At 36.5% G+C, this 23,702-nt stretch overlaps 1 protein-coding gene across 1 annotated transcript in view; it reads left to right on the forward strand.

The window, feature by feature from the left end:
- The window catches only part of DACH2 (dachshund family transcription factor 2), a 775,171-nt gene that overhangs the window by 624,424 nt on the left and 127,045 nt on the right, over positions 1–23,702 (forward strand). The window contains exon 5 of the mRNA XM_053201428.1: positions 16,685–16,843. Within this exon, the coding sequence (XP_053057403.1) occupies positions 16,685–16,843 (159 nt within the window). The remainder of the gene's footprint in view (positions 1–16,684; positions 16,844–23,702) is intronic.

Here is a 23,702-nt window from a genome sequence, read left to right on the forward strand (position 1 = left end):
CTGTCTAGTGCACTTCATCCAAAATAATTCCAGTTGGTTAAACAGAGGTTGGAAATTGAAGTTAAAAATCTATCTATGTAGTTCTTTCTATTTAAGATATTTCTGTTGCATTTTGATTTAGATATATTTTCATTACTTTAAGCCCATGACTTTTAGCATCTTTTTCTGAAAATTAAAAAAAAAAGTTTTGACAGTTGTATTGGATGCAGTAATGCTAACTTTTTCACCTGAATTATTCTTTTTAACTGTGGCATTAGACATTATATGACCTGTCCTCTTTTCAAAAGTGATTGACTTTCAAGAAATGCCATTTTTCCCACTCTTTTTTTCTTTTCAGGCATCAACTTGACTTTTTCCTCTTGATGCTTTATAACCTCACCCTTGTTTTCAAAATACAGAGAAAATAATACCCAGAGGTAGCATACATGGCTCATATACATATAGTTTAAGACTTCCTTTTAAAAAAGGGACCTGAATACAAAAGTGGTTTTCTGCCTACTTCCAATTGAGAGGTTATTTTTGAAGGACTCCCATTTCATGACATAGATCTGTTCAGTACAGATCTCAATTAGTCTTATAAGCCTGTATTTGAGACTACCACTTTTTCTTTTTCTTTTTTTTTAAATGTATGTTAATATGATTAAAATCACATACTTTCATTTAATAATGTCAAAGGTTTAACAAAATACTTAATTGAAATTCACAGCATTAAACATGTTTTTAGTTATTCAAAGTTATTCACAGCCTGATTCTGATGTGAGAAAGTCAATGTAGTGACAATAGAAGGCAAAACCAGAAACTACCACTATTTCAATTTTCTTCACAAATGCCTCATTTTGCTCCTCTGAGTTGAAACAGTATTATGCACATTCACAACCAAAGCTTCAGTTAAAAGTATTTACATAAATATGCCTTCTACGAACAATGTTGACAATAGTGGTTTAGTGTGCCTGTTCTGGAGCTTATTTTTGTTTGCTGTTTGGTTAATGGCTGTGTGAGCTTGGACAAAGTACTTAATTTTGGGGCACAAGCTTTTTTTTCTTTAAAGTGTGATTATGGTACCTACCATTTAGAGTTGTTGTGAGGACTAGATGAATACTGTTTGGCACATATCAACTTTTCAATGTGCTTTGAACATTTTTCTGGCACATTTTAGGAGCTTAATAAATATGATTACCACTACCATATGATATTAGACTTATATATTGTAATTTATTTTCTAAGTAGTGACCCATAACTACTAAATGTAGTGTTAATTACTCAACATGGTGATAAAGTGCATTTATGAACCTCTTTTTTTAGTGCAAGCCAGTTTAATTCACAAATATGTGTGTCACAAGGAATACTAGCAAAAATTGTTTAAAACAATAAGTGAGCACATAGATCAGTGAGAAGTCTTTCACCACCATAAAAATAAAAAAAAACTAACAAACACTAAAAGCACATGGTTGAATGATGACAGAAACTAAATTATTTCCATCCTCCCAATTCCCCAGCTTCAGTGAGATGTCCAGTGGTTTCTACTGGAACACTAACACTCTGAGGCCTAGCAAATATAATGTTTTCACAAAGTAATGATGATGGAAAAATAAACATTCTGTTTTCTGATCAAACCCAATTAAAGGAAAATCTAACTCAGGATAAAGACCACTTGTGATGCTTATATTTCCTGCTCACCTGCTATTGCTTAAATTCTTTATTTAATATATATATATATATATATATATATATATATATATATATATATAATATGTATAGTATACATATAAATAGATACAAATATATACATTTAATTTAATTTAATTTTTATTTTTTTTTAAATTTACATCCAAATTAGTTAGCATTTAGTGCAACGATGATTTCAGGAGTAGATTCCTTAGTGCCCCTTACCCATTTAGGCCATTCCCCCAACCACAACCCCTCTAGTAACCCTCAGTTTGTTCTCCATATTTATGAGTCTCTTCTGTTTTCTCCCCTCCCTGATTTTATATTATTTTTGTTTCCCTTCCCTTATGTTCACCTGTTTTCTCTCCTAAGATCCTCATATCAGTGAAGCCATATGATATTTGTCTTTCTCTGACTGACTAATTTCACTTAGGGTAATCCCCTCCAGTTCCATCCACGTAGTTGCAAATGGCAAGATTTCATTTCTTCTGATTGTCGAGTAATACTCCATAGTATATATATACCACATCTTCTTTATCCATTAATCAGTTGATGGACATTTGGGCTCTTTCCATACTTTCGCTATTGTTGATAGTGCTGCTATAAACATTGGTGTGTATATATCCCTTCGAAACAGCACACCTGTATCACTTGGATAAATGCCTAGTAGTGCAATTGCTGGGTCGTAGGGTAGTTCTATTTTTATTTTTTTCAGGAACCTCCATACTGTTTTCCAGAGTGGCTACACCAGCTTGCACTCCCACCAGCAATGAAAAAGAGATCCTCTTTCTTCACATCCTCACCATCTGTTGTTGCCTGAATTGTTAATGTTAGCCATTCTGACAGGTGTAAGGTGGTATCTCATAGTGGTTTTGATTTGTTTTGCCCTGATGATGAGTGATTTTGAGCATTTTTTCATGTGTCGGGTGGACTTCTGGATGTCTTCTTTGGAGAAGTGTCTATTCATGTCTTTTGCCCATTTCTTCACTGGATTGTTTGTTTTTTGGGTGTTGAGTTTGATCATTTCTTTATAGAATTTGGATACTAACTCTTTATCTGATATGTTCTTTGTAAATATCTTCTCCCATTCTGTCAGTTGCCTTTTAGTTTTGCTGATTGTTTCCTTTGCTGTGCAGAAGCTTTTTATTTTGATGAGGTCCCAGTAGTTCATTTTTGCTTTTGTTTATCTTGCCTCTGGGGACATGTTGAGTAAGAAGTTGCTGTGGCCAAAATCAAAGAGGTTTTTGCCAGTTTTCTCCTCGAGGATTTTGACAGCTTCCTGTCTTAATTGAGGTCTTTCATCCATTTTGAGCTTATTTTTGTGTATGGTGTAAGAAAGTGGTCCAGGTTAATTCTTCTGCATGTGGCTGTGCAGTTTTCCCAGCACTACTTGCTGAAGATACTGTCTTTGTTCTATTGGATATTCTTTCCTGCTTTGTCAAAGATTAGTTGGCCATATGTTTGTGGGTCTATTTCTGGGTTCTGTTTTTTGTTCCATTGATATGCGGTCTGTTCTTGTGCCAGTACCATACTGTCTTGATGATTATGGCTTTGTAGTATAGCTTGATCCAGGATTGTGATGCCTTCTGTTACGGTTTTTGTTTTTCAAGATTGCTTTGGCTATTCAGGGTCTTTTCTGGTTTTGTGAAAATTTTACACTATTTGTTCTACCTCTGTGAAGAATGCTGGTGTTATTTTGATAAGGATTGCATTGAATATGTAGATTCCTTTGGGTAGTATTGACATTTTAACAATATATTTTCTTCCTATCCAGGAGCATGGAATCTTTTTCCTTTTTTTTGTGTGTGTCTCCAATTTTTTTCATAAGCTTTCTATAGTTTTCAGTGTATAGATTTTTCACCTCCTTGGTTATATTTATTCCTAGGTATTTTATGTTTTTTTTTTTGTGGAACTGTAAATGGGATCTATTCCTTGATTTATCTTTCTGTCGCTTTATTGTTGGTGTCTAGGAATGCAACCGATTTCTGTGCATTGATTTTAAATCTTGCAACTTTGCTGAATTCATGAATCAGTACTCGCAGTTTTTTTTTGGTAGAATGTTTTGGGTTTTCCATGTAGAGTGTCATGTCATCTGGGAAGAGTGAAAGTTTGACCTCCACCTAGCCAATTTGGATGCCTTTTATTTCTTTGTATTGTCTGATTGCATAGGCTAAGACTTCCAATACTATGTTGAATAACAGTGACGAGAGTGGACATCCCTGTCTTTTCCTGACCTGAGGGGGAAAGCTCTCAGTTTTTCCCCATTGAGGATGGTATTAATGTTGGGTCATTCATATATCGCTTTTATGATCTTGAAGTATGGTCCTTCTTTCCCTACTTTCCTGAGGGTTTTTATCAAGAAAAGATGTTGTATTTTGTCAAATACTTTCTCTGCATCTATTGAGAGGATCAGATGGTTCTTGTCGTTTCTTTTATTGATGTAATGAATCACGTTAATTTTTTTTGTGGATATTGAACCAGCCCTGCATCCCAGGTATAAATCCCACTTGGTCGCGGTGAATAATTTTTTTTTCAATGTATGAAAATATTGTCAAATTGGTTTCCATACGACACCCAGTGCTCATCCCAAAAGGTGCCCTCCTCAATACCCATCACCCACCCTCCACTCCCTCCCACCCCCCATCAACCCTCAGTTGGTTCTCAGTTTTTAAGAGTCTCTTATGCTTTGGCTCTCTCCCACTCTAACCTCCTTTTTTCTTTTTTTTTTTCTTCCCCTCCTTCATGGTTCTCTGTTAAGTTTCTCAGGATCCACATAAGAGTGAAAACATATGGTATCTGTCTTTCTCTGTATGGCTTATTTCACTTAGCATAACACTCTCCAGTTCCATCCACGTTGCTACAAAAGGGCCATATTTCATTCTTTCTCAATGCCACGTAGTACTCCATTGTGTATATAAACCACAATTTCTTTTTCCATTCATCAGTTGATGGACATTTAGGCTCTTTCCATAATTTGGCTATTGTTGAGAGTGCTGCTATAAACATTGGGGTACAAGTGCCCCTATGCATCAGTACTCCTTTATCCCTTGGGTAAATCCCTAGCAGTGCTATTGCTGGGTCATATGGTAGGTCTATTTTTAATTTTCTGAGGAACCTCCACACTGTTTTCCTGAGCGGCTGCACCAATGTGCATTCCCACCAACAGTGTAAGAGGGTTCCCATTTCTCCACATCCTTGCCAGCATCTATAGTCTCCTGATTTGTTCATTTTGGCCACTCTGACTGGTGTGAGGTGATATCTGAGTGTGGTTTTGATTTGTGTTTCCCTGATGAGGAGCAACGTTGAGCATCTTTTCATGTGCCTGTTGGCCATCCGGATGTCTTCTTTAGAGAAGTGTCTGTTCATGTTTTCTGCCCATTTCTTCACTGGGTGATTTGGTTTTTGGGTGTGGAGTTTGCTGAGCTCTTTACAGATTTTGGATAGTAGCCCTTTGTCCAATATGTCATTTGCAAATATCTTTTCCCATATCATTGGTTGCCTTTTAATTTTGTTGGCTGTTTCCTTTGCTGTGCAGAAGCTTTTTATCTTCATAAGATCCCAGTAGTTTATTTTTGCTTTTAATTCCCCTGCCTTTGGGGATGTGTCAAGTAAGAAATTGCTGCAGCTGAGGTCAGAGAGGTCTTTTCCTGATTTCTCCTATAGGGTTTTGATGGTTTCCTGTCTCACATTCAGGTCCTTTATCAATTTTGAATTTATTTTTGTGAATGGTGTGAGAAAGTGGTCTAGTTTCAACCTTCTGCATGTTGCTGTCCAGTTCTCCCAGCACCATTTGTTAAAGAGACTGTCTTTTTTCCATTGGATGTTCTTTCCTGCTTTGTCAAAGATGACTTGGCCATACGTTTGTGGGTCTAGTTCTGGGGTTTCTATTCTATTCCCTTGGTCTATGTGTCTGATTTTGTGCCAATACCATGCTGTCTTGATGATTACAGCTTTTAAGTAGAGGCTAAAGTCTGGGATTGTGATGCCTCCTGCACTGGTCTTCTTCTTCAAAATTACTTTGGCTATTCGGGACCTTTTGTGGTTCCATATGAATTTTAGGATTGCTTGTTCTAGTTTCGAGAAGAAGGCTGGTGCAATGTGTAGATAGCTTTGGCAGTATAGACATTTTGACAATATTTATTCTTCTAGTCCATGAGCATGGAATGTTTTTCCATTTCTTTATACCTTCTTCAATTACCTTCATAAGTTTTCTATAGTTTTCAGCATATAGATCTTTTACATCTTTGGTTAGATTTATTCCTAGTTATTTTATGCTTCTTGATGCAATTGTGAATGGGATCAGTTTCTTTATTTGTCTTTCTGTTGCTTCATTATTAGTGTATAAGAATGCAACTGATTTCTGTACATTGAATTTGTATCCTGCAACTTTCCTAAATTCATGTATCAGTTCTAGCAGACTTCTGGTGGAGTCTATCAGATTTTCCATGTATAATATCATGTCATCTGCATAAAGTGAAAGCTTAACTTCATCTTTGCCAATTGTGATGCCTTTGTTTTCCTTTTGTTGTCTGATTGCTGATGCTAGAACTTCCAACACTATGTTAAACAACAGCGGTGAGAGTGGGCATCCCTGTCGTGTTCCTGATCTCAGGGAAAAAGCTCTCAGTTTTTCCCCATTGAGGATGATGTTAGCTGTGTGCTTTTCATAAATGGCTTTTATGATGTTTAAGTATGTTCCTTCTATCCTGACTTTCTGGAGGGTTTTTATTAAGAAACGTTGCTGAATTTTGTCAAATGTCTTTTCTGCATTGAATGACGGGATCATATGGTTCTTATCTTTTCTTTTATTATTGTGATGTATCACGTTGATTGATTTGCGACTGTTGAACAATTCCTGCACCCCAGGAATGAATCCCACTTGATCATGGTGAATAATTCTTTTTATATGCTGTTGAATTCGATTGGCTACTATCTTATTGAGAATTTTTGCATCCATATTCATCAGGGATTTTGGCCTGTAGTTCTCTTTTTTGGCTGGGTCTCTGTCTGGTTTAGGAATCAAAGTAATACTGGCTTCATAGAATGAGTCTGGAAGTTTTCCTTCCCTTGCTATATTTTGGAACAGCTTGAGAAGGGTATGTATTATCTCTGCTTTAAATGTCTGGTAGAACTCCCCTGGGAAGCCATCTGGTCCTGGACTTTTTTTTGTTGGGAGATGTTTGATAACTGATTCAATTTCTTCACTGGTTATGGGTCTGTGCAAGTTTTCTATTTCTTCATGTTTGAGTTTTGGAAGTGTGTGGGTGCTTAGGAATTTGGCCATTTCTTCCAGGTTGTCCAGTTTGTTGGCATATAATTTTTCATAGTATTCCCTGATAATTGTTTGTATTTATGAGGGATTGGTGGTAATAATTCCATTTTCATTCATGATTTTATCTATTTGGGTCATCTCCCTTTTCTTTTTGTGAAGCCTGGCTAGAGGTTTATTAATTTTGTTTATTTTTTCAGAAAACCAACTCTTGGTTTCATTGATTTGCTCTACAGTTTTTTTAGATTCTATATTGTTTATTTCTGCTCTGATCTTTATTATTTCTCTTCTTCTGCTGGGTTTATGCTGTTTTTGCTGTTCTTCTTCTAGTTCCTTTAGGTGTGCTGTGAGATTTTGTATTTGGGATTTTTCTTGTTTCTTGGGATAGGCCTGGATTGCAATGTATTTTCCTCTCAGACTTCTTTCACTGCGTCCTAAAGCATTTGGATTGCTGTATTTTCATGTTCATTTGTTTCCATATATTTTTAAATTTCTTCTCTAATTGCCTGGTTGACCCGTTCATTCTTTAGTAGGGTGTTCTTTAACCTCCATGCTTTTGGAGTTTTTCCAGACTTTTTCCTGTGGTTGATTTCAAGCTTCATAGCATTGTGGTCTGAAAGTATGCATGGTATGATTTCAATTCTTGTATACTTATGAAGGGCTGTTTTGTGACCCAGTATGTGATCTATCTTGGAGAATGTTGCATGTGCACTCGAGAAGAAAGTATAATCTCTTGCTTTGGGATGCAGAGTTCTAAATATATCTGTCAAGTCCATCTGATCCAATGTATCATTCAGGGCCCTTGTTTCTTTATTGACTGTGTGTCTAGATGATCTATCCATTTCTGTACGTGGAGTGTTAAAAAGTCCCCTACAATCACCACATTCTTATCAATAAGGTTGCTTATGTTTGTGCGTAATTGTTTTATATATTTGGGCGCTCCTGTATTTGGCGCATTGACATTTATAATTGTTAGCTCTTCCTGATGGATAGACCCTGTAATTATTATATAATGCTCTTCTTCATCTCTTGTTATAGCCTTTAATTTAAAGTCTAGTTTTTTCTGGTATAAGTATGGCTACTCCAGCTTTCTTTTGACTTCCAGTGGCATGATAAATAGTTCTCCATCCCCTCACTCTCAATCTGAAGGTGTCCTCAGGTCAAAAATGAGTCTTTTGTAGACAGCAAATAGATGGGTCTTGTTTTTTTTATCAATTCTGAGACCTTATGTCGTTTGGTTGGCGCATTTAGTCCATTTACATTCAGTGTTATTATAGAAAGATATGGGTATAGAGTCATTGTGATGTCTGTATGTTTTATGCTTGTAGTGATGTCTCTGGTACTTTGTCTCACAGGATCCCCCTTAGGATCTCTTGTAGGGCTTGTTTAGTGGTGACAAATTCCTTCAGGTTTTGTTTGTTTGGGAAGACCTTTATCTGTCCTTCTATTCTAAATGACAGACTTGCTGGATAAAGGATTCTCGGCTGCATATTTTTTCTTTTCATCACTTTGAAGATCTCCCTCCATTCTTTTCTGTCCTGCCAAGTTTCAGTAGAGAGATTGGTGATGAGTCTTATAGGTCTCCCTTTTTTGTTAGAGCACGTTTATCTGTAGCTGCTTTCAGAATTTTCTGTTTATCCTTGTATTTTGCCAGTTTCACTCTGATATGTCATGCAGAAGATCAATTCAAGTTACGTCTGAAAGGAGTTTCTGTGCCTCTTGGATTTCAATGCCTTTTTCCTTCCCCAGATCAGGGAAGTTCTCAGCTATGATTTCTTCAAGTACACCTTCAGCACCTTTCCTTCTCTCTTCCTCCTCTTGAATACCAGTTATGCGTAGATTATTTCTCTTTAGTGCATCACTTATTTCTCTAATTTTCCCCTCATACTCCTGGATTTTTTTATCTCTCTTTTTTCAGTTTCCTCTTTTTCCATAATTTTATCTTCTAGTTCACCTATTCTCTCCTGTGCCTCTTCAATCTGAGCCGTGGTTGTCTCCATTTTATTTTGCAGGTCATTAATAGCATTTTTTAGCTCCTCCTGACTGTTCCTTAGTCCCTTGATCTCTTTAGCGAGATTCTCTGCTGTCCTTTATACTGTTTTCAAGGCCAGCGATTAATTTTATGACTATTATTCTAAATTCACTTTCTGTTATATTGTTTAAATCCTTTTTGATGAGTTCGATAGCTGTTGTATTTCCTGGACTTTTTTTGAGGGGATTTCTTCCATTTCATCATTTTGGATCGTCCCTGGAGTGGTGCAGGACTGTGGGGCACTTCCCCTGTGCTGTCTTGAATAACTTGCGTTGGTGGGCATGGCCGCAGTCAGACCTGATTTCTGCCCCCAACCCACTGCTGGGGCCACAGTCATACTGGTGTGTACCTTTTCTTCCCCTCTCCTAGGGGCAGGATTCACTGTGGGGTGGTGTGGCCCATCTGGGCTACTTGCACACTGCCAGACTTGTGGTGCTGGGGATCTGGTGTATTAGCTGGGATGGATCAGCAAGGTGCACAGGGGCGGGAGAGGCAGGCTCAGCTTGCTTTTCCTTTGGGGATCCGCAGAAGAATAGCATTGGGTTTTGCACGGTGCAAGCAAGTTCCCTGGCAGGAACTGGTTCCCTTTGGGATTTTGGCTGGGGGATGGGCGAGGGAGATGGCGCTGGCGAGCGCCTTTGTTCCCCACCAAGCTGAGCTCTGTCATCAGTGGTTCAATATCTCTCCGTCCTTTTGTCCTCCAGCCCTCCCGTTCTCTGAGCAGAGCTGTTAGCTTATAACCTTCCAGATGTCAAGTCCCGGTTGCTTTCAGAACACGCTCTGTCTGGCCCCTCTGCTTTTTCCAGCCAGACTCAGGGCATCTGCTTGGCTGGCAGGCTGCCCCTCTGCCCCGGCTCCCTCCTGCCAGTCCGTGTAGTACCCACTGCCTTGCCACCCTTCCTACCCTCTTCCGTGGTCCTCTCATCTGTGCTTGGCTCTGGAGACTCCATTCTGCTAGTCTTCTGGCGGTTTTCTGGGTTATTTAAGCAGGTGTAAGTGGAATCTAAGTGATCAGCAGGACGTGGTGATCCCAGTGTCCTCCTAAGCCCTACTCCACCTTTCTTTGACACCCATTTGCATGATAAACATTTCTCAATTTCCTCACTTTCAATTTATAATTGTCTTAGGTCTGAAATGTGTCTCTTGTAGGCACCACTAGATGGCTGTTCCTTTTTTTAATGCATTATCACATCCTATGTCATGTGATTGAAGCATTTCGTCCACTTACATTCAAAGTAATTGCTGATAGGTATGTGTTTATTATCATTTTATTATTTGCTTTGTAATTGTTTCTGAAGACTTTCTTTGATCCTTCCTTGTCTTTTTCGGTTTTGCGGTTTGCTGATTTTCTTTATATATTTGGATTTCTTTCTCTTTAATCTTTGCATATTTATTAGTTGTTCTGGATATATGGTTACCATTAGGTTTGTATATAACCCCTTCTGCGTATAGTAGCCTATATTAAGTTGATGGTCATTCAAAGTTGAACTCATTTTTTATCCCTATCTTTCCCATGTTTAGGTATGTGTTGTTATAGTTTATATCGTTTATTTTGTGAGTTCTTTGACTTTTTTGCAGAAATATTCATTTTTTACTAGTTTTGTCTTTCCTACATTTATACTGTCACTTTTGGCCTCTCCTTTCTACTGAAAGAGTCCCCTTTAGTATTTTTTGCAGGGCTGGTTTAGTGGTTATGAACTCATTTAGTTTTTGTTTGGGAAACTATTTATCTCTCTTTCCATTCTGTATGATAGCCTTACTGAATGGAATATTTTGGGCTGCAGTTTTTTCCCATTCAGCACATTGAATATATCATGCCACTTTCTTCTGGTTTCCCAAGTTTCTGTTGAGAAATCTCCTGCTAGCCTTATGGGTTTTCCCTAATAAGTTGCTGTCTTCTTTTGTCTTTAAGATTCTTTCTTCACCACTATATTTCCCCAATTTGATTACAATATATTTTGGTGTAGGGTGTGCTTTTTTTGATTTTGATAGGATTTCTCTGTGCCTCCTTGATCTTGAAGTCTGTTTCCTTCCCCAAATTAGGGAAGTTTTCAGCTATTATTTCTTCAAATAAATTTCCTGCTCCCTTTTCTCTCTTTTCTTATGGAACTCCTATTGTACAAATGTTATTATATTTGATGGGGTCACTGAGTTCCCTAAGTCTTTTCTCATTTTGCATATTTTTTCTGTCTTTTTTTTCAGCTTGATTAATATCCATTGTTCTCTCTATGTAATTAACTCATATCTCTCCTTCCAGCCTGTTGTTCATCCCATCAAGCATGTTTCTCATATTGTGCTTGAGTCCTTTATCTCTGCTCTGTTATTCCTTATCTTTGTGTTAAGGGTGTCACTCATGTCTTCCACTCTTTTCTCAAGTCCAGTGAGTATACTTATGATCATAGCTTTATATTCTCTATCAGGCATGTTACTTATATCTGTTTCACTTAGATACCTGGCTGTGGCTTTGTCTCATTCTTTCACTTGGGATAAATTTCTCTGTCTACTCATTTTGTCAGCTCCTCTGTCTGTTTCTTTGTGTTAAGAAAGGCATTTATGTCTTCTGCTCTTGAAGGTCAAGACTTTATGAAGAAGAATCCTGGAATTCCCTGCAGTTCAGTGTCCTCTGTTCAGCAGAAGCTAGCACTTCAGGAGAGTATTCTATGTGTATTGCTTTTGTTCTGCTGTTGTGTCTGAGTCCCTTTTCCTTTCAGTGCAATAATTTGCACTGTCTCTCTGCCTGTTGTAGGCTGTGCTTGCTCTCTGTGGTGTTAATGGGACCCAAGAAGGCCAGCTTTGAGCGGGTATGCATGTGGGGGAATTTGGCTGTGGGGCAGCATTGTTGGCAAAATTTGTGCTGAGCCACTAGTCCTTTGCTGGATCCCTCCAAGAACTGTGGCTGTTGAGGTTCTGCACACCATTGTCACTGTGGGTATGAGGCTGTGTCCTGAGCTTGGCAATGGCTGGGCACAGCTGGGCATAGTGATTTGGGTTGTTGCTAAGAGGTGACTTGGCACAGTGCATGGTGGCAGTTGTGCACCTGGTGGCTACATGTAGTGAATGTGCAGCTTTAACAAAAATTTCCCTGATCCAGAGCTGAGGCTAACAGGCTTGGAGTAGATCAGTCCCCAGAAGAAATCATGTGCTGGTGTATTGCTAGTATGTTAGGTAGAAAGTGTCTGTGCCACCTATCCTCCTGCAGTTGGCATTGTGTTTATGCTAGGGGGAAGGTAAGGAAAATAGCACCTTCCAGCTCCCTCATTTTCATACTCCAATATCAGTATGAACAGATCTCTCTCCCCTTTCCCTCAGTATTGTGTAAGCTGCTATTTTAATGTTGCCTTTTTGGAGGCTGGTGTCTCTTTAAGGGCAATGACCCTGTTGTTACACATATTTTCTTGAAGTAAAGGTGAAGGTTTTGATGAGGCTTCCCTAAACCACTTCATACTCAGTTTCTAAGACATGCCTTGTTGCCATGCTATCCAGTTTTTTTTCCTCTTTATTAGAAGGATTGCTTCAGAAAGCAAGTGTGATCTGGTTCAATAAAGGGTGCTTAGTCTAGTATTATGGGATGAATTGTGTCTCTCCAAAATTCATTTGTTGAAGTACTAACCATCATTACCTCACAATGGTCCATATTTGGAGATAGCATCTTTAAAAGTGTGTTTAAATCAAAATGAGAGCCCTAATCCAATATGACTGGTATCCTTATAAAAAGAAAATTTTTCACATACAAAGAGTTACCAGGGATGTGTGCACACAAAGGAAAGACCATATAAGGAAACAGTGAGAAGGTGGCTACCTGTAAGTTAAGAAGAAAGGCCTCAGGATAATCCAAACCTGCTGACATTTTGATCTTGGACCTTTAGCCTCTAAAACTGCAAGAAAATAAATTTGGTTGGTAAACTGCCCATTCTGTGTTGTCTTAGTCCTTTTGGACTGCCATAACAAAAATCCATGATAAAAATATCATAGACTAGAAGATTCAGTGTCTGGTGAGGCCCATTTTCTTGTTCATGTGTCCTCCCATGGCATAAGGGGTCTCAGGAGCTGTTTGTCATCTATTTTATAAAGGCATTTATCCCATTCATGACCTAATCACTTCCTAAGGGCTCCATCTCCCAATATGATCACATTGGAGATTAAGATTAAACATATGAATTTGGGGGAACACAAGCATTCAGTCTATAATATGTCATCTTTTGTTATGGCAACACTAGCACACTAATGTAGATAGGTAGATAGATAGATAGATAATAGAAAAAAGAAAGTGGATATTCAATCCCTCCACACACACAGTGATAAAAATGTTTGACCCTAGAATAGATTGATAAAAATAATGTTTTAGCTTTAAAGGCAGTGGATGTTAAAATCAGATGTACTAAATGAGCAAAGGGAGGGAAGGAGGGAGGGAGGGAGGGAGAGAGAGAGAGAGAGAGAAATAGACATAGATAACAAACAAGAGGAGAGGTAGGTGAGGGAAATAGGGGATGCAGGTTAAATAGTACACTTACCATGATGAAAATAAAATAAATAAAAATAAAATAAAAGGTATATTTTTAGTCTAATATTATATACATCACATATTTCAAATATAAAAAGTGTCCTACACTCACTTCATATACAGTTGCCTTTGGGAAGCAGGATAATTTCTTATAGCTATATTCAGTGAAGATGGGAATAGCTAGTAACCATTCCTATCATTTTTAACACAATAATTAAAAAGAAGAGAGTTGTTGGGAAACATTCATCTAAAACTGTCAACAAAGCATACACTTAGAATTCTTTAATAAGGTTTAAAAAAACATTTCTATTCAAATTTATTTGAAATATGTGCTTGTCACAAGCGCACTCCTTAATCCCCATCACCTATTTAACCCATGCCCTCACTGCCCCCTGCCCCAAGTCCATAACCACCACCACCTTCTTCTCTATAATTAAGAGTCTCTTTTATTGGGGAGTTTTTCTCTATTTTTCCCTTTGCTAATTTGTTTTTGTCATGATATATCACATCTTTATCCATTCATCAATCAGTGGACACTTGGACTGTTTCCATAATTTGGCTATAGATAATGCTGCTATAAACATCAGGTACATGTATCCCTTTGAAATAGTATTTTTGTATTCTTTGGGGTAAATACCCTGTAGTGTGATTCTTGGATAATAGGGTAGTTCTATTCTTTTAATTTTTCAAAGTTTTAAAATTTGTTTTGAGAGAGAGAACACAAACGGTGGAGGGGTAGAGAAAGAAGGAGAGAATCCCAAGCAGGCTCTGAACCATCAGTCCAGATGGGGCTCGATGCCATGAAACACAAGATCATGACCTGCACCAAGATCAAGAGCCAGACACTTAACTGACTGAGCCACCAAACCGCCCCTATTTTTAATAATTTGTGGAACTTTCATACTGTTTCTTAGAGTGGCTGAACTAATTTGCATTTCCACCGACAGTACAAGAGGATTCCTTTTTTCTCTACATCCTCACCAACACTTTTTTTTTGTTTCCTGTGGTTTTGATTTTAGCCATTATGACAGGTGTGTGGTGATATCTCATTGTGGTTTTTATTTGCATTTACCTCTTGATTAATGATATTGAGCATCTTTTCATTTGTCTGCTGGCCATCTGGATGTCTACTTTGGAGAAAAGTGTCTTCATGTCTTCTGCCCATTTGCAATTGTATTATTTGTTTTGGGGGGTATTGAGTTGTAATATACCATTCAATATTAAATGGGGACTAAGAGATTTTCAATTTATAAAATATTGGCATAAGTTTAATCCTAATATTGATGTATATTGTTGTTGCTGTGATTGTACTATACCATGTTAATATCATTGATATAATTTAGTGTCTTATAAATCTACCTTTCTTTGTCAATGTTTTGCTAATCATTTTACAATGTGCAGTTCTGGAATAATAAGGTAATTTATACCTTGGACATAGTATTAAAATGATGGAGTGGTTCTGGTTTTGCTCAACAATTGATCTCTCAAGTTTTTGCATTTTCTGGTATTAATCCTGTTTATTGGTGCAATGTTTTTGTAAAGAATTATCACTGTTGCAATGTGGTTTCTTGAATTATTTATTAAAATCCTTCCCTTCACCTCACCATTCCTGTTCACTAAAGCATAACAATATCTTATTGATCATAATTGGAATTTCAAATTTGTTAATGTAAGATTCTATCAATGCATCAATCATAAATTACCTCCCTGCTCCTAGGCAGTAACTTTACAGCAGCAAACATCTGGATGAAAAGAGAGAACCATTGGGGTAATCATAGGAGTGTGGTATGTTTTCAATGTATACACCAAGCTTCAACATGATCAGGAAAATGCTTTCAGGTCCATTAAGCCATTGCTATCATATTCAACCAAATTTCCTACCTTCTAAGCTTCCATGCATGCTAACTGAATGGCTTATATCAAAAACAGAACAATTAGCTACTTATTTCTTCCCCATTTGATTAAAAAAGCTTCATTCATATAGGCAGGGACAGGTACCCCTCAGGGTTTATATACAGTGCTGGAGAATCTGGTTTTGTTTTGTTTTTTAATGAAACTTATCTAGTTGGAAACTGGCCAAGACTCTCACTTTAGGATTAGAGATTTACTTCAGCCACAAGGGAGCTTGAAGAGTCCTGAGGAGGAGATTCCCAAAGCTGGGTAAGAGTAGATGAGTGCATAGAAAGGTTAAAAAAGAAACCTCTCAGAGATTCTAGCAGATAGTTTGCTTAAATAGATTTTAAATCTTCAGGAAGAATACCAATTGGATCTGAAAACATAGAGTAATACAAATAGAGATACTAATGTCACAATCCCAGAATGGGAATGGTAGTAGAACCACTTACCCCTGAATAAATTAACCAAATCAAGCAAATATATGGGGCAGCCCATACATTTTCTTTTCTAAAGCCAGATAGTTTGCTACTGCAGCGATTGGAATTCAACCCTTACTCCTCTTTTTGAAGCATTGTGCTTAAAAGGATGCCCTAGAAATAATTCTGTGGTTGTTTTGCATATGACTTTAAGCAATGGTTCTGTCTCCACAGTATTCTAAGTCCCAGATTAAGTAGCTATGTTGTTGCAGATCATTATAATAATATAGTAGTCTGCACTTTACACACACTTTTCTTCATTCTCTAGTGTGGAAGATCAAAGTAGAGTACAGTTTCAAATTGGGGGCCATGGTTTTATGTTTTATTCGTTTTTTTTTTTTTTTTGTACAAAAGCCTGCTGTGTATGAAGAGATTAGCCTCTGTAAGACCAGATCTGAGAACAAAGTAACTGATCGCTTTTTTACCACATATTTTTGCATGTTATCATGCTCTTATTAATGAGTGTATTCTTTATGAGTTAATAACAACTATTCTTCATTAAAACTTTATACGTGTATGGTAAAGCATTGGAATGGGAGGCAGTAGTGGTCAGTTAATGGCTTTCAACATATTAGCACTTTCGATAGCGCTAATTCATTATGATCCCAGATTTGTTTAGATTGCTTGTAAATAGACCATTAGTAAGTGTTGTTTAGTCTTCTCAGAGGCAGCTAAAATCCTAGGTTATTAAAGTTTTTGAAATCATTATTAAAATGAGTTATCTATGCTAATCATACTTTCCTAAGAAGTAAGACTAATAAATTAAACTCTAAAAAGGGAATTTTCACAAAGCCTTCTCATGGAAAGTTGTCAAATTGCAGTCTGTTCATACAAATGTTTTTCAGGTGAAAGTGAATCCTCCTGGGATAAGGATAAGTTGCAGTCTCCTCTTGCTGCTCCTGGACCCCAACATGGACTTACTCATGCAGCCCTGTCTAACCAGCCAGGTCTTGGGGGTGCTTCTACCCTCAATCCACTGCAGCAGAACAACCTACTGACCAATAGTATGTATGATGTAATTTCAAAACTTGGTGTTTTGAAAAAAATACCACACAAGACCAATTGGACACCTTTGGCTAGCAGGGCTAGTACATTTTTCTTCAATAAGTTTTAACAGTTTGAAGTTAGAAGGGTAAATAGGGATTCATTTGAAAGCGTGGGATTTATAGAGTAGAGATAGATCAAGAGGCTATGTAGCAGAGTAATTAAGAAAGTTGGCTATAGTCACATAAACTTAGGTTTGAAATCCAAATCTTTTGAATTCCATATTACTGTTTGACTTTGGAGGTTTCACCTAACTTTTACAGGTCTCAGTGTTCACAACTATAAAGTAGGAAAATAATATATACCCATTTAGTAAGGTTATTGTGAAAGTTAAAAATAATAAAAGATGCTTGTAACAGTGACTTGTATATAATAATTACTGCATAAATTGTAAGTATTATTACTCAGCAATCAAACTACAGCTAATGGATACAAATTCAGGTTTAGATGATGATTTTAGGAACTTCAAAAACTCAAAACTCTTTCTGCAGAAAAATGACTGATATACATTACTGGACTAAAATTTTACTTTACTTGTAAGCAGGAATGTGAAAGAAAACTTACATTATTCCTTTCCTTGAGATATTCATTCTCTCACTAAACCCTAAGATTAAAACAACAGAACAGAGGAATTCTTAGATATTTTAACACAATATTATAAATCTTAATGAAATTCATCAGTTATGAAGCATATAAAATAAGTTATAGGGTCTTACTTTAAAGATATTATAAACTCAAATGTGAAAGGTCCCATAAAATAGAATGTTAAGCAAAGGTAAATAAATAAATGCAAGAAAAGTTATAAATATCTTATGAGAAGTAAAAAAAAAAAAGCCTGATTAAAGTAGACTTATTTCATAAAGTAGAGGAACTTATAAGACTTCTGGTTTCTGGTCTGACATTTAAAGAGTTTAGAAGTTGTCATTCCTCCTCAAAGCAAGATCAACAACTCCTTTAAATCCATCAGAGATTGAGTTCACAGGGCAGGGCTATCTCCAAAACTGGAGAGATAGGCAGAAACAGAGAATCAGAGTTTACAGGGAACAGAAGCCACAGCTGGACCCTGGTAGAAACATTTAAATTGTTGGAGACTCAGTGTGAACTTAGATGAGAGATAAAAACCCCTGGGGGCCAATCCTTAATGGATCACTACACTTTAATGAGTTCTACCTCCAGGAACCCCATCAGGTTCTCATGGTGAAGACTTGAGAAAATTCCCCTCATGTTTCTGGCTGGGAGACAAGGAAAATACCCATTTCAAAATATGCCCAGAATGTTCTGTTCTCCTTAACAAAGCCTTGCCCTCAAAGGAAACTATTTTACCAAAGTTAAACTACTTTCTTTTTAACAGAGCCTAACTGATGTGGGGGAAAGGATATATTAAAATCCACCACCCTGTAGTCATTAATATAAGGGAAAGGAGATGCATAACTCCAGCCCCTTTAGCATTTCCTGTGTAGCAGCCTCCTCACACAGTCAAGACACTGAGACTTTTCTTTCCAGAAAGCAACTTTGTTAATGTTGACAGGGACTCAGAGGGTTCTTTTCCAAAAGACTGAGCCCCAAATGCCAAATGTGGGGTGATGTAGCCTTTTATGCATTTTCTACTTCATTGTCTCCCATATATGGGTAACATATAGACATACAGTCTGATTGGGTGGTCTCATGTTACAGGGTCTTGAGGGATGTCACTTATGCACTTAGCCAGGTTGCCTTCCCTTATCTTGAGGTCTTTTCTTACCACATTCCTTAGGGAGGGGACTTTACCACACCTATGGGGAAAGAAATACTCAACTCTAGTCACCTCTAGCCTTTCTGTCTTACCTAAGATGGAAAAAGCTAAAGAGCACTTGTGAAAGTCATAGCCCGAGGACACAGGCTCACAGATTGAGACCTGATCACATCTTTCTCCTCCCTACACATTTTACCACAACCACAATAGGGCTCTGTATAAGAACAGTGGGTTACAATGGAAAGAACTGAAATCCTCAGAATGAACTGAATTTGATTCTCTAGGATACACCAAAGATAACAGGAGGATGAGAAATGACAGCCACTAATATAACAGGTACAGCAAATAGTAAACATAACCTAATTTTCAGTCAGATAAAAATAAAGCCTTCCACTAGAGGCATGCTTGTTTCAGTTTTCTTTAGCTAATATACCATTTCTGGCTTTAAAACAAAAATTACAAGGTGTGAAAAAGGCAAAAAACACAGTCTGAAGAGATAAAGCAAACATCAGAACCAGAATTCGATATAGCACATATTTTAGAATTATCAGACTGAGATTTTAAAATAACTATGATTAGTATGCTTAAAAGAAGGGAAAACATACAAGACTACCTGGGAATATTAAAACTGTATGTTAATTATACTTGAATAAAAAAATAATACATGGGAAATGTAAGTAGAGATGAAAATTGAGAAGCTAAAGTAAATACTGGCTCAAAAACACTCCAAAAAAATGAATACCTTTAATGGGCTCATCAGTAGACCAGACAAAGGCAACAATTGAAGTATGTCAATAGAAACTTCCTAAAATGGAAATAAATGTGGAGCAAAGATTGGGAAACAAAACCCAGAATAGAATATACAATTATTGTGCAGCAATTACAACCAGTGTAGCATAAATGTAATAAGAATATGAAAATAATAAGAGTGAGGGAAAGGAACAGAAGAAATGTTTAAAGTAACAAGGACTGAAAATTTTCCAAACTTAATGAGAGACACCAGACAAAAGCTCTAGAAAGCTCAGAGAATACTAAGAAGAATAAATATAAAAAAAAGGCTACACTATGCATATTATAGTCACACTGGAATATCAAACACAAAGAGAAAATCTTTTTTAAAAAATTCAGAGATAAATAAATTCTCCTTACCCATAGAGGAACAAGGATAAGAATTACATTGAACTTCACTTCAGAAACCAGGCAAACAAGAATACAGTGGTATTAAATACAGTGGTGTGACTACTGGAAAGAAAAAATAAAACACCAACCTAAAATTCTGAATTCTGAAAATTCCTTTTAAAAGTGAAGACAGAAATAGAGATTTTCTCAAACAAAAGTTGAGAGAATTTATTATCATACCAAAGATCTGCCCTGTAAAAATGTTAAAAGAAGATCTATAAAGAGAAGGAAAATAATATAGGTCAGAAACCTATATCTACATAAAGAAAGAATGTTAGAGAAGGAATAAATTAAGGTAAATAATACATATTTTTCTTATTCTTTTTTTCAAGTTTATTTATTTATTTTGAGAGATACAGAGACAATGCAAGTGGGGGGAGGCAGAAAGAGGGAAAAAGAGAATCCTAAGCAGGCTCTGTGCTTCCAGTGCAGAGCCCAGTGCAGCCTTATAGTTTTTTTCATTCTCTGTTTTGTTGTTGTTGTTATTGTTGTTTTTGTTGTTTCCTTTCCTTTTCTCTTTTTGGGTGATCAGGGTTTGTTTTTTTTCCCTTTTTTTTCTATTTATTTGTTTAATAAACAAGTCAAAGAGTACTTAGTTAAAAATCCAAACACTCCTCACTGCAATCAAGGAGGCGCTCTGCACAGGACTGACCAGTAGGAAAAAGCAACCAAAAAACAACATCAGAGTGCACACAGCATACACCAGAACACTTCCAAATGTGCCAGGTCCTGGATAGCATATGTCCCCTTTTTAATATAACATTACTCTCAGGTGCAGGAAACATAACAAGCTCATAAAAGCTGCAAAAGACAAAAATTTAGCCAGAATGACAAGGAGTAATTCTCCCCAAAAGGAAGGTCAAGAAGAAATCACAGCCACAGACTTGCTCAAAACAGATATAGGCAATATATCTGAACAAGAATTTAGATAAAAATTCATAATACTACTAGCTGGGCTTGAAAAAAGCATAAAAAACACAAGAGAAACCCTTGCTACAGAGATCAAAGACCAAAAAAGTAGTCAGGCTGAAATAAGAAATGTTGTAACTGAGATGCAAAACCAAGTGGATACAGTCACAACAAGGATTGAAGAAGCAGAGGAGAGAATATGTGATATAGAAGATAAAATTATGGAAAATAATGAAGCTGAAAGAAGAGGGAAAGGAAACTAATAGATAATGAGGGGAGACTTAGAGAACTTAGTAATTCCATAAAATGAAACAGTGTCCATATGATAGAAGTCCCAGAATAATAACAGGAAGAAAAAGAGGCAGAAGGTTTATTTGAACAGATTACAGCTGAGGACTTTCCTAATCTGGGGAAGGAAATAGGCATTCAAGTCCAAGAGGCACAGAAAACTCCACTCAAAATCAACAAAAACAGGTCAATACCATGATATATCATAGTGAAACTTGAAAAATACAAAGATGAAGAGAAAATTCTGAAAGCAGCTAAAGACAAAAGGTCCTTAAACAACAAGGGTAGACACATAAGGTTAATAGCAGACATGTTCACTGAAACTTAGCAGGCCAGAAGGTAGTGGCAGGAAATATTCAATGTGCTGAATGGGAAAAAATATGTAGCCAAGAAATCTTTTTAAAAATATTTTTTAATGTTTATCTATTTTTCAGAGAGAGAGAGAGAGAGAGCACAAGTGAGGGAGGGGCAGAGAGAGAGGGAGACACAGAATTTGAAGCAGGCTCCAGGATCCAAGCTGTCAGCACAGAGACTGATGCAGGGCTCAAATTCACAAACTGAGAGATCATGACCTGGGCTGAAGTTGGATGCTTAACTGACAGCCACCCAGGCGCCCTGAAGCCAAAACTTCATCATCCAGCAAGGCTGTCATTCAGAATAGAAGGAGAGATAAATAGTTTCCCAAACAAAAACTAAATGGGTTCATGATCACTTAACCAGCCCTGCAAGCTGCAATTTTAAGGAAGAGTCTTTAAGTGGAGGATAAAAAAAAAGACTAGAAGCAAAGACTAGAAAAGCAACAAAGACGAGAAAGTACCAGAGAACATTATCAGAAACAAAATGCCTCTACAGGTAACAAAATGGCACTAAATTCATATCTTTCAATAATCACTCTGAATGTAAATGGACTAAATGCTCCAATCAAAAAATAAAAGAATGGAGAAATATATAATATTTTAACACTAATCAAAAGTAGGTATAGCTATATTAATTTCAGACCAAGTAGATTTCAGAACAAGAAAAACTGTAAGGACGAAGAGGGGTATTACATAATGATAAAGAGCTCAATTCTTTGAGAAGATATTAACAAGTCTTAATGTGTTTGCTTGTATTAACAGAGTATCAAAAAATGTGAGGTAAAAACTGATAGAACTGTCAGAAGAAATAGATGAATCCACTCTTTTAGTTGGAGACCTCAATACTCTTTTATCAGAAATGGGCATATTCAGGAGGCAGAAATTCAAGAAGGGTATAATTGAATCGAAAAGCACCATTAATCGACCTGATCTAATGGACTTTTATAGAATATTTCATCCAACAATAGGAGAATATACATTCTTCTTAAATTTACATAGAACATTCGCTAAACTAGATATGCTAGAGGCAAAAAGCAAATTAGCTTTACAATAGACCTCCAGGATCCTGTAAGTCTTCTTTAACATATGGAAATCCCTTTAGAAACTTCCTTTATCTCTACCCCCTCCAACTTGAAAGTATATAATCAATCAGTCTGCACAATCACAGAGTAGCTTTTTCTGCCCATGAGTACTGTGAAAAGCACCTATTTGCACAAGGAAAAAATGATAGATTACATTACAGGTACTTCATGGAATAGAAATCATACAAAATATGCTCTTAGTTGTAATGGAATTAAACTAAAAATTAACAAAAAGACACCTGGAATATCCAAAAATACATGGAGAGTAAACAGCATATACAGAACAGCATTAAATAATAAAAAAGGGATCAATACAACACGAAGATACAACAATTTTAAATATCTATGCCTGTACATTGGACCACTTAGACACATAAGCAAAAATTAGACAAATATAGAGAAGTAGATGTTAATACAGGAATGGTATGAGACTTAAACACACTACTTACATCAATGGATAGATCATTCAGGTAGACAATCAATAAGTAAACAATGTCTTTGAATGATACATTAGACCAGATGGACATAATAAATACATACCATAGTCCATCCCAATACAACAGAATACACATTCTTTTCAAGTGCACATGCAACATTTTCCAGAACAGATAACATGTTAGGCCACAGAGCAAGCTTCAGTAAATTTAAAAAGGATTGAAATTATATTACACATCTTTTCTGACCACAATAATAAGAAACTAGAAATCAATCACAAGAATAAAACTAGAAAAAATACAAATATATGGAGGTTAAATAACATGATATTAAACAACCAGTGCATTAGCTAAGTAATCAAAGAAGAAATAAAAAATATGGCAACAAAAATACAAAAGATAATGAAAGAATATTATGAAAAATTATATGTCACAAATTGGACAACCTAGAATAAGTGGATAAATTCCTGGCAACAGTCTTTCAAAACTTGACCATGAAGAAATAGAAAATCTGAAGATACAGATAACAAGTAAAATTGAATCAGTATGCAAAACACTACCAAAAAATAAAACTTCCAGACCAGATGTCTTCACAAGTGAATACTACCAAACATTTAAAGAAAAGTCAGTACTATTTTCCTCAAAATATTCAAAAAAAAAAAAATAGAAGAGGAAGAAAGGTTTTCAGGTACATTATACAAGGCCATCCTTTTCCTGTATCAAAACCAGACAGGCACCATTAAAAAAAAAAACAAAAACAAAAAACTACAGGTTGATATCCCTGATGTACCTAAATGTAAAAATCATCAACAAAATACTAGCAAACCATATTCAACAAT

This window comes from Acinonyx jubatus, chromosome X, assembly GCF_027475565.1.
Source record: "Acinonyx jubatus isolate Ajub_Pintada_27869175 chromosome X, VMU_Ajub_asm_v1.0, whole genome shotgun sequence".
NCBI classification, from domain to species: Eukaryota; Metazoa; Chordata; class Mammalia; order Carnivora; family Felidae; genus Acinonyx; species Acinonyx jubatus.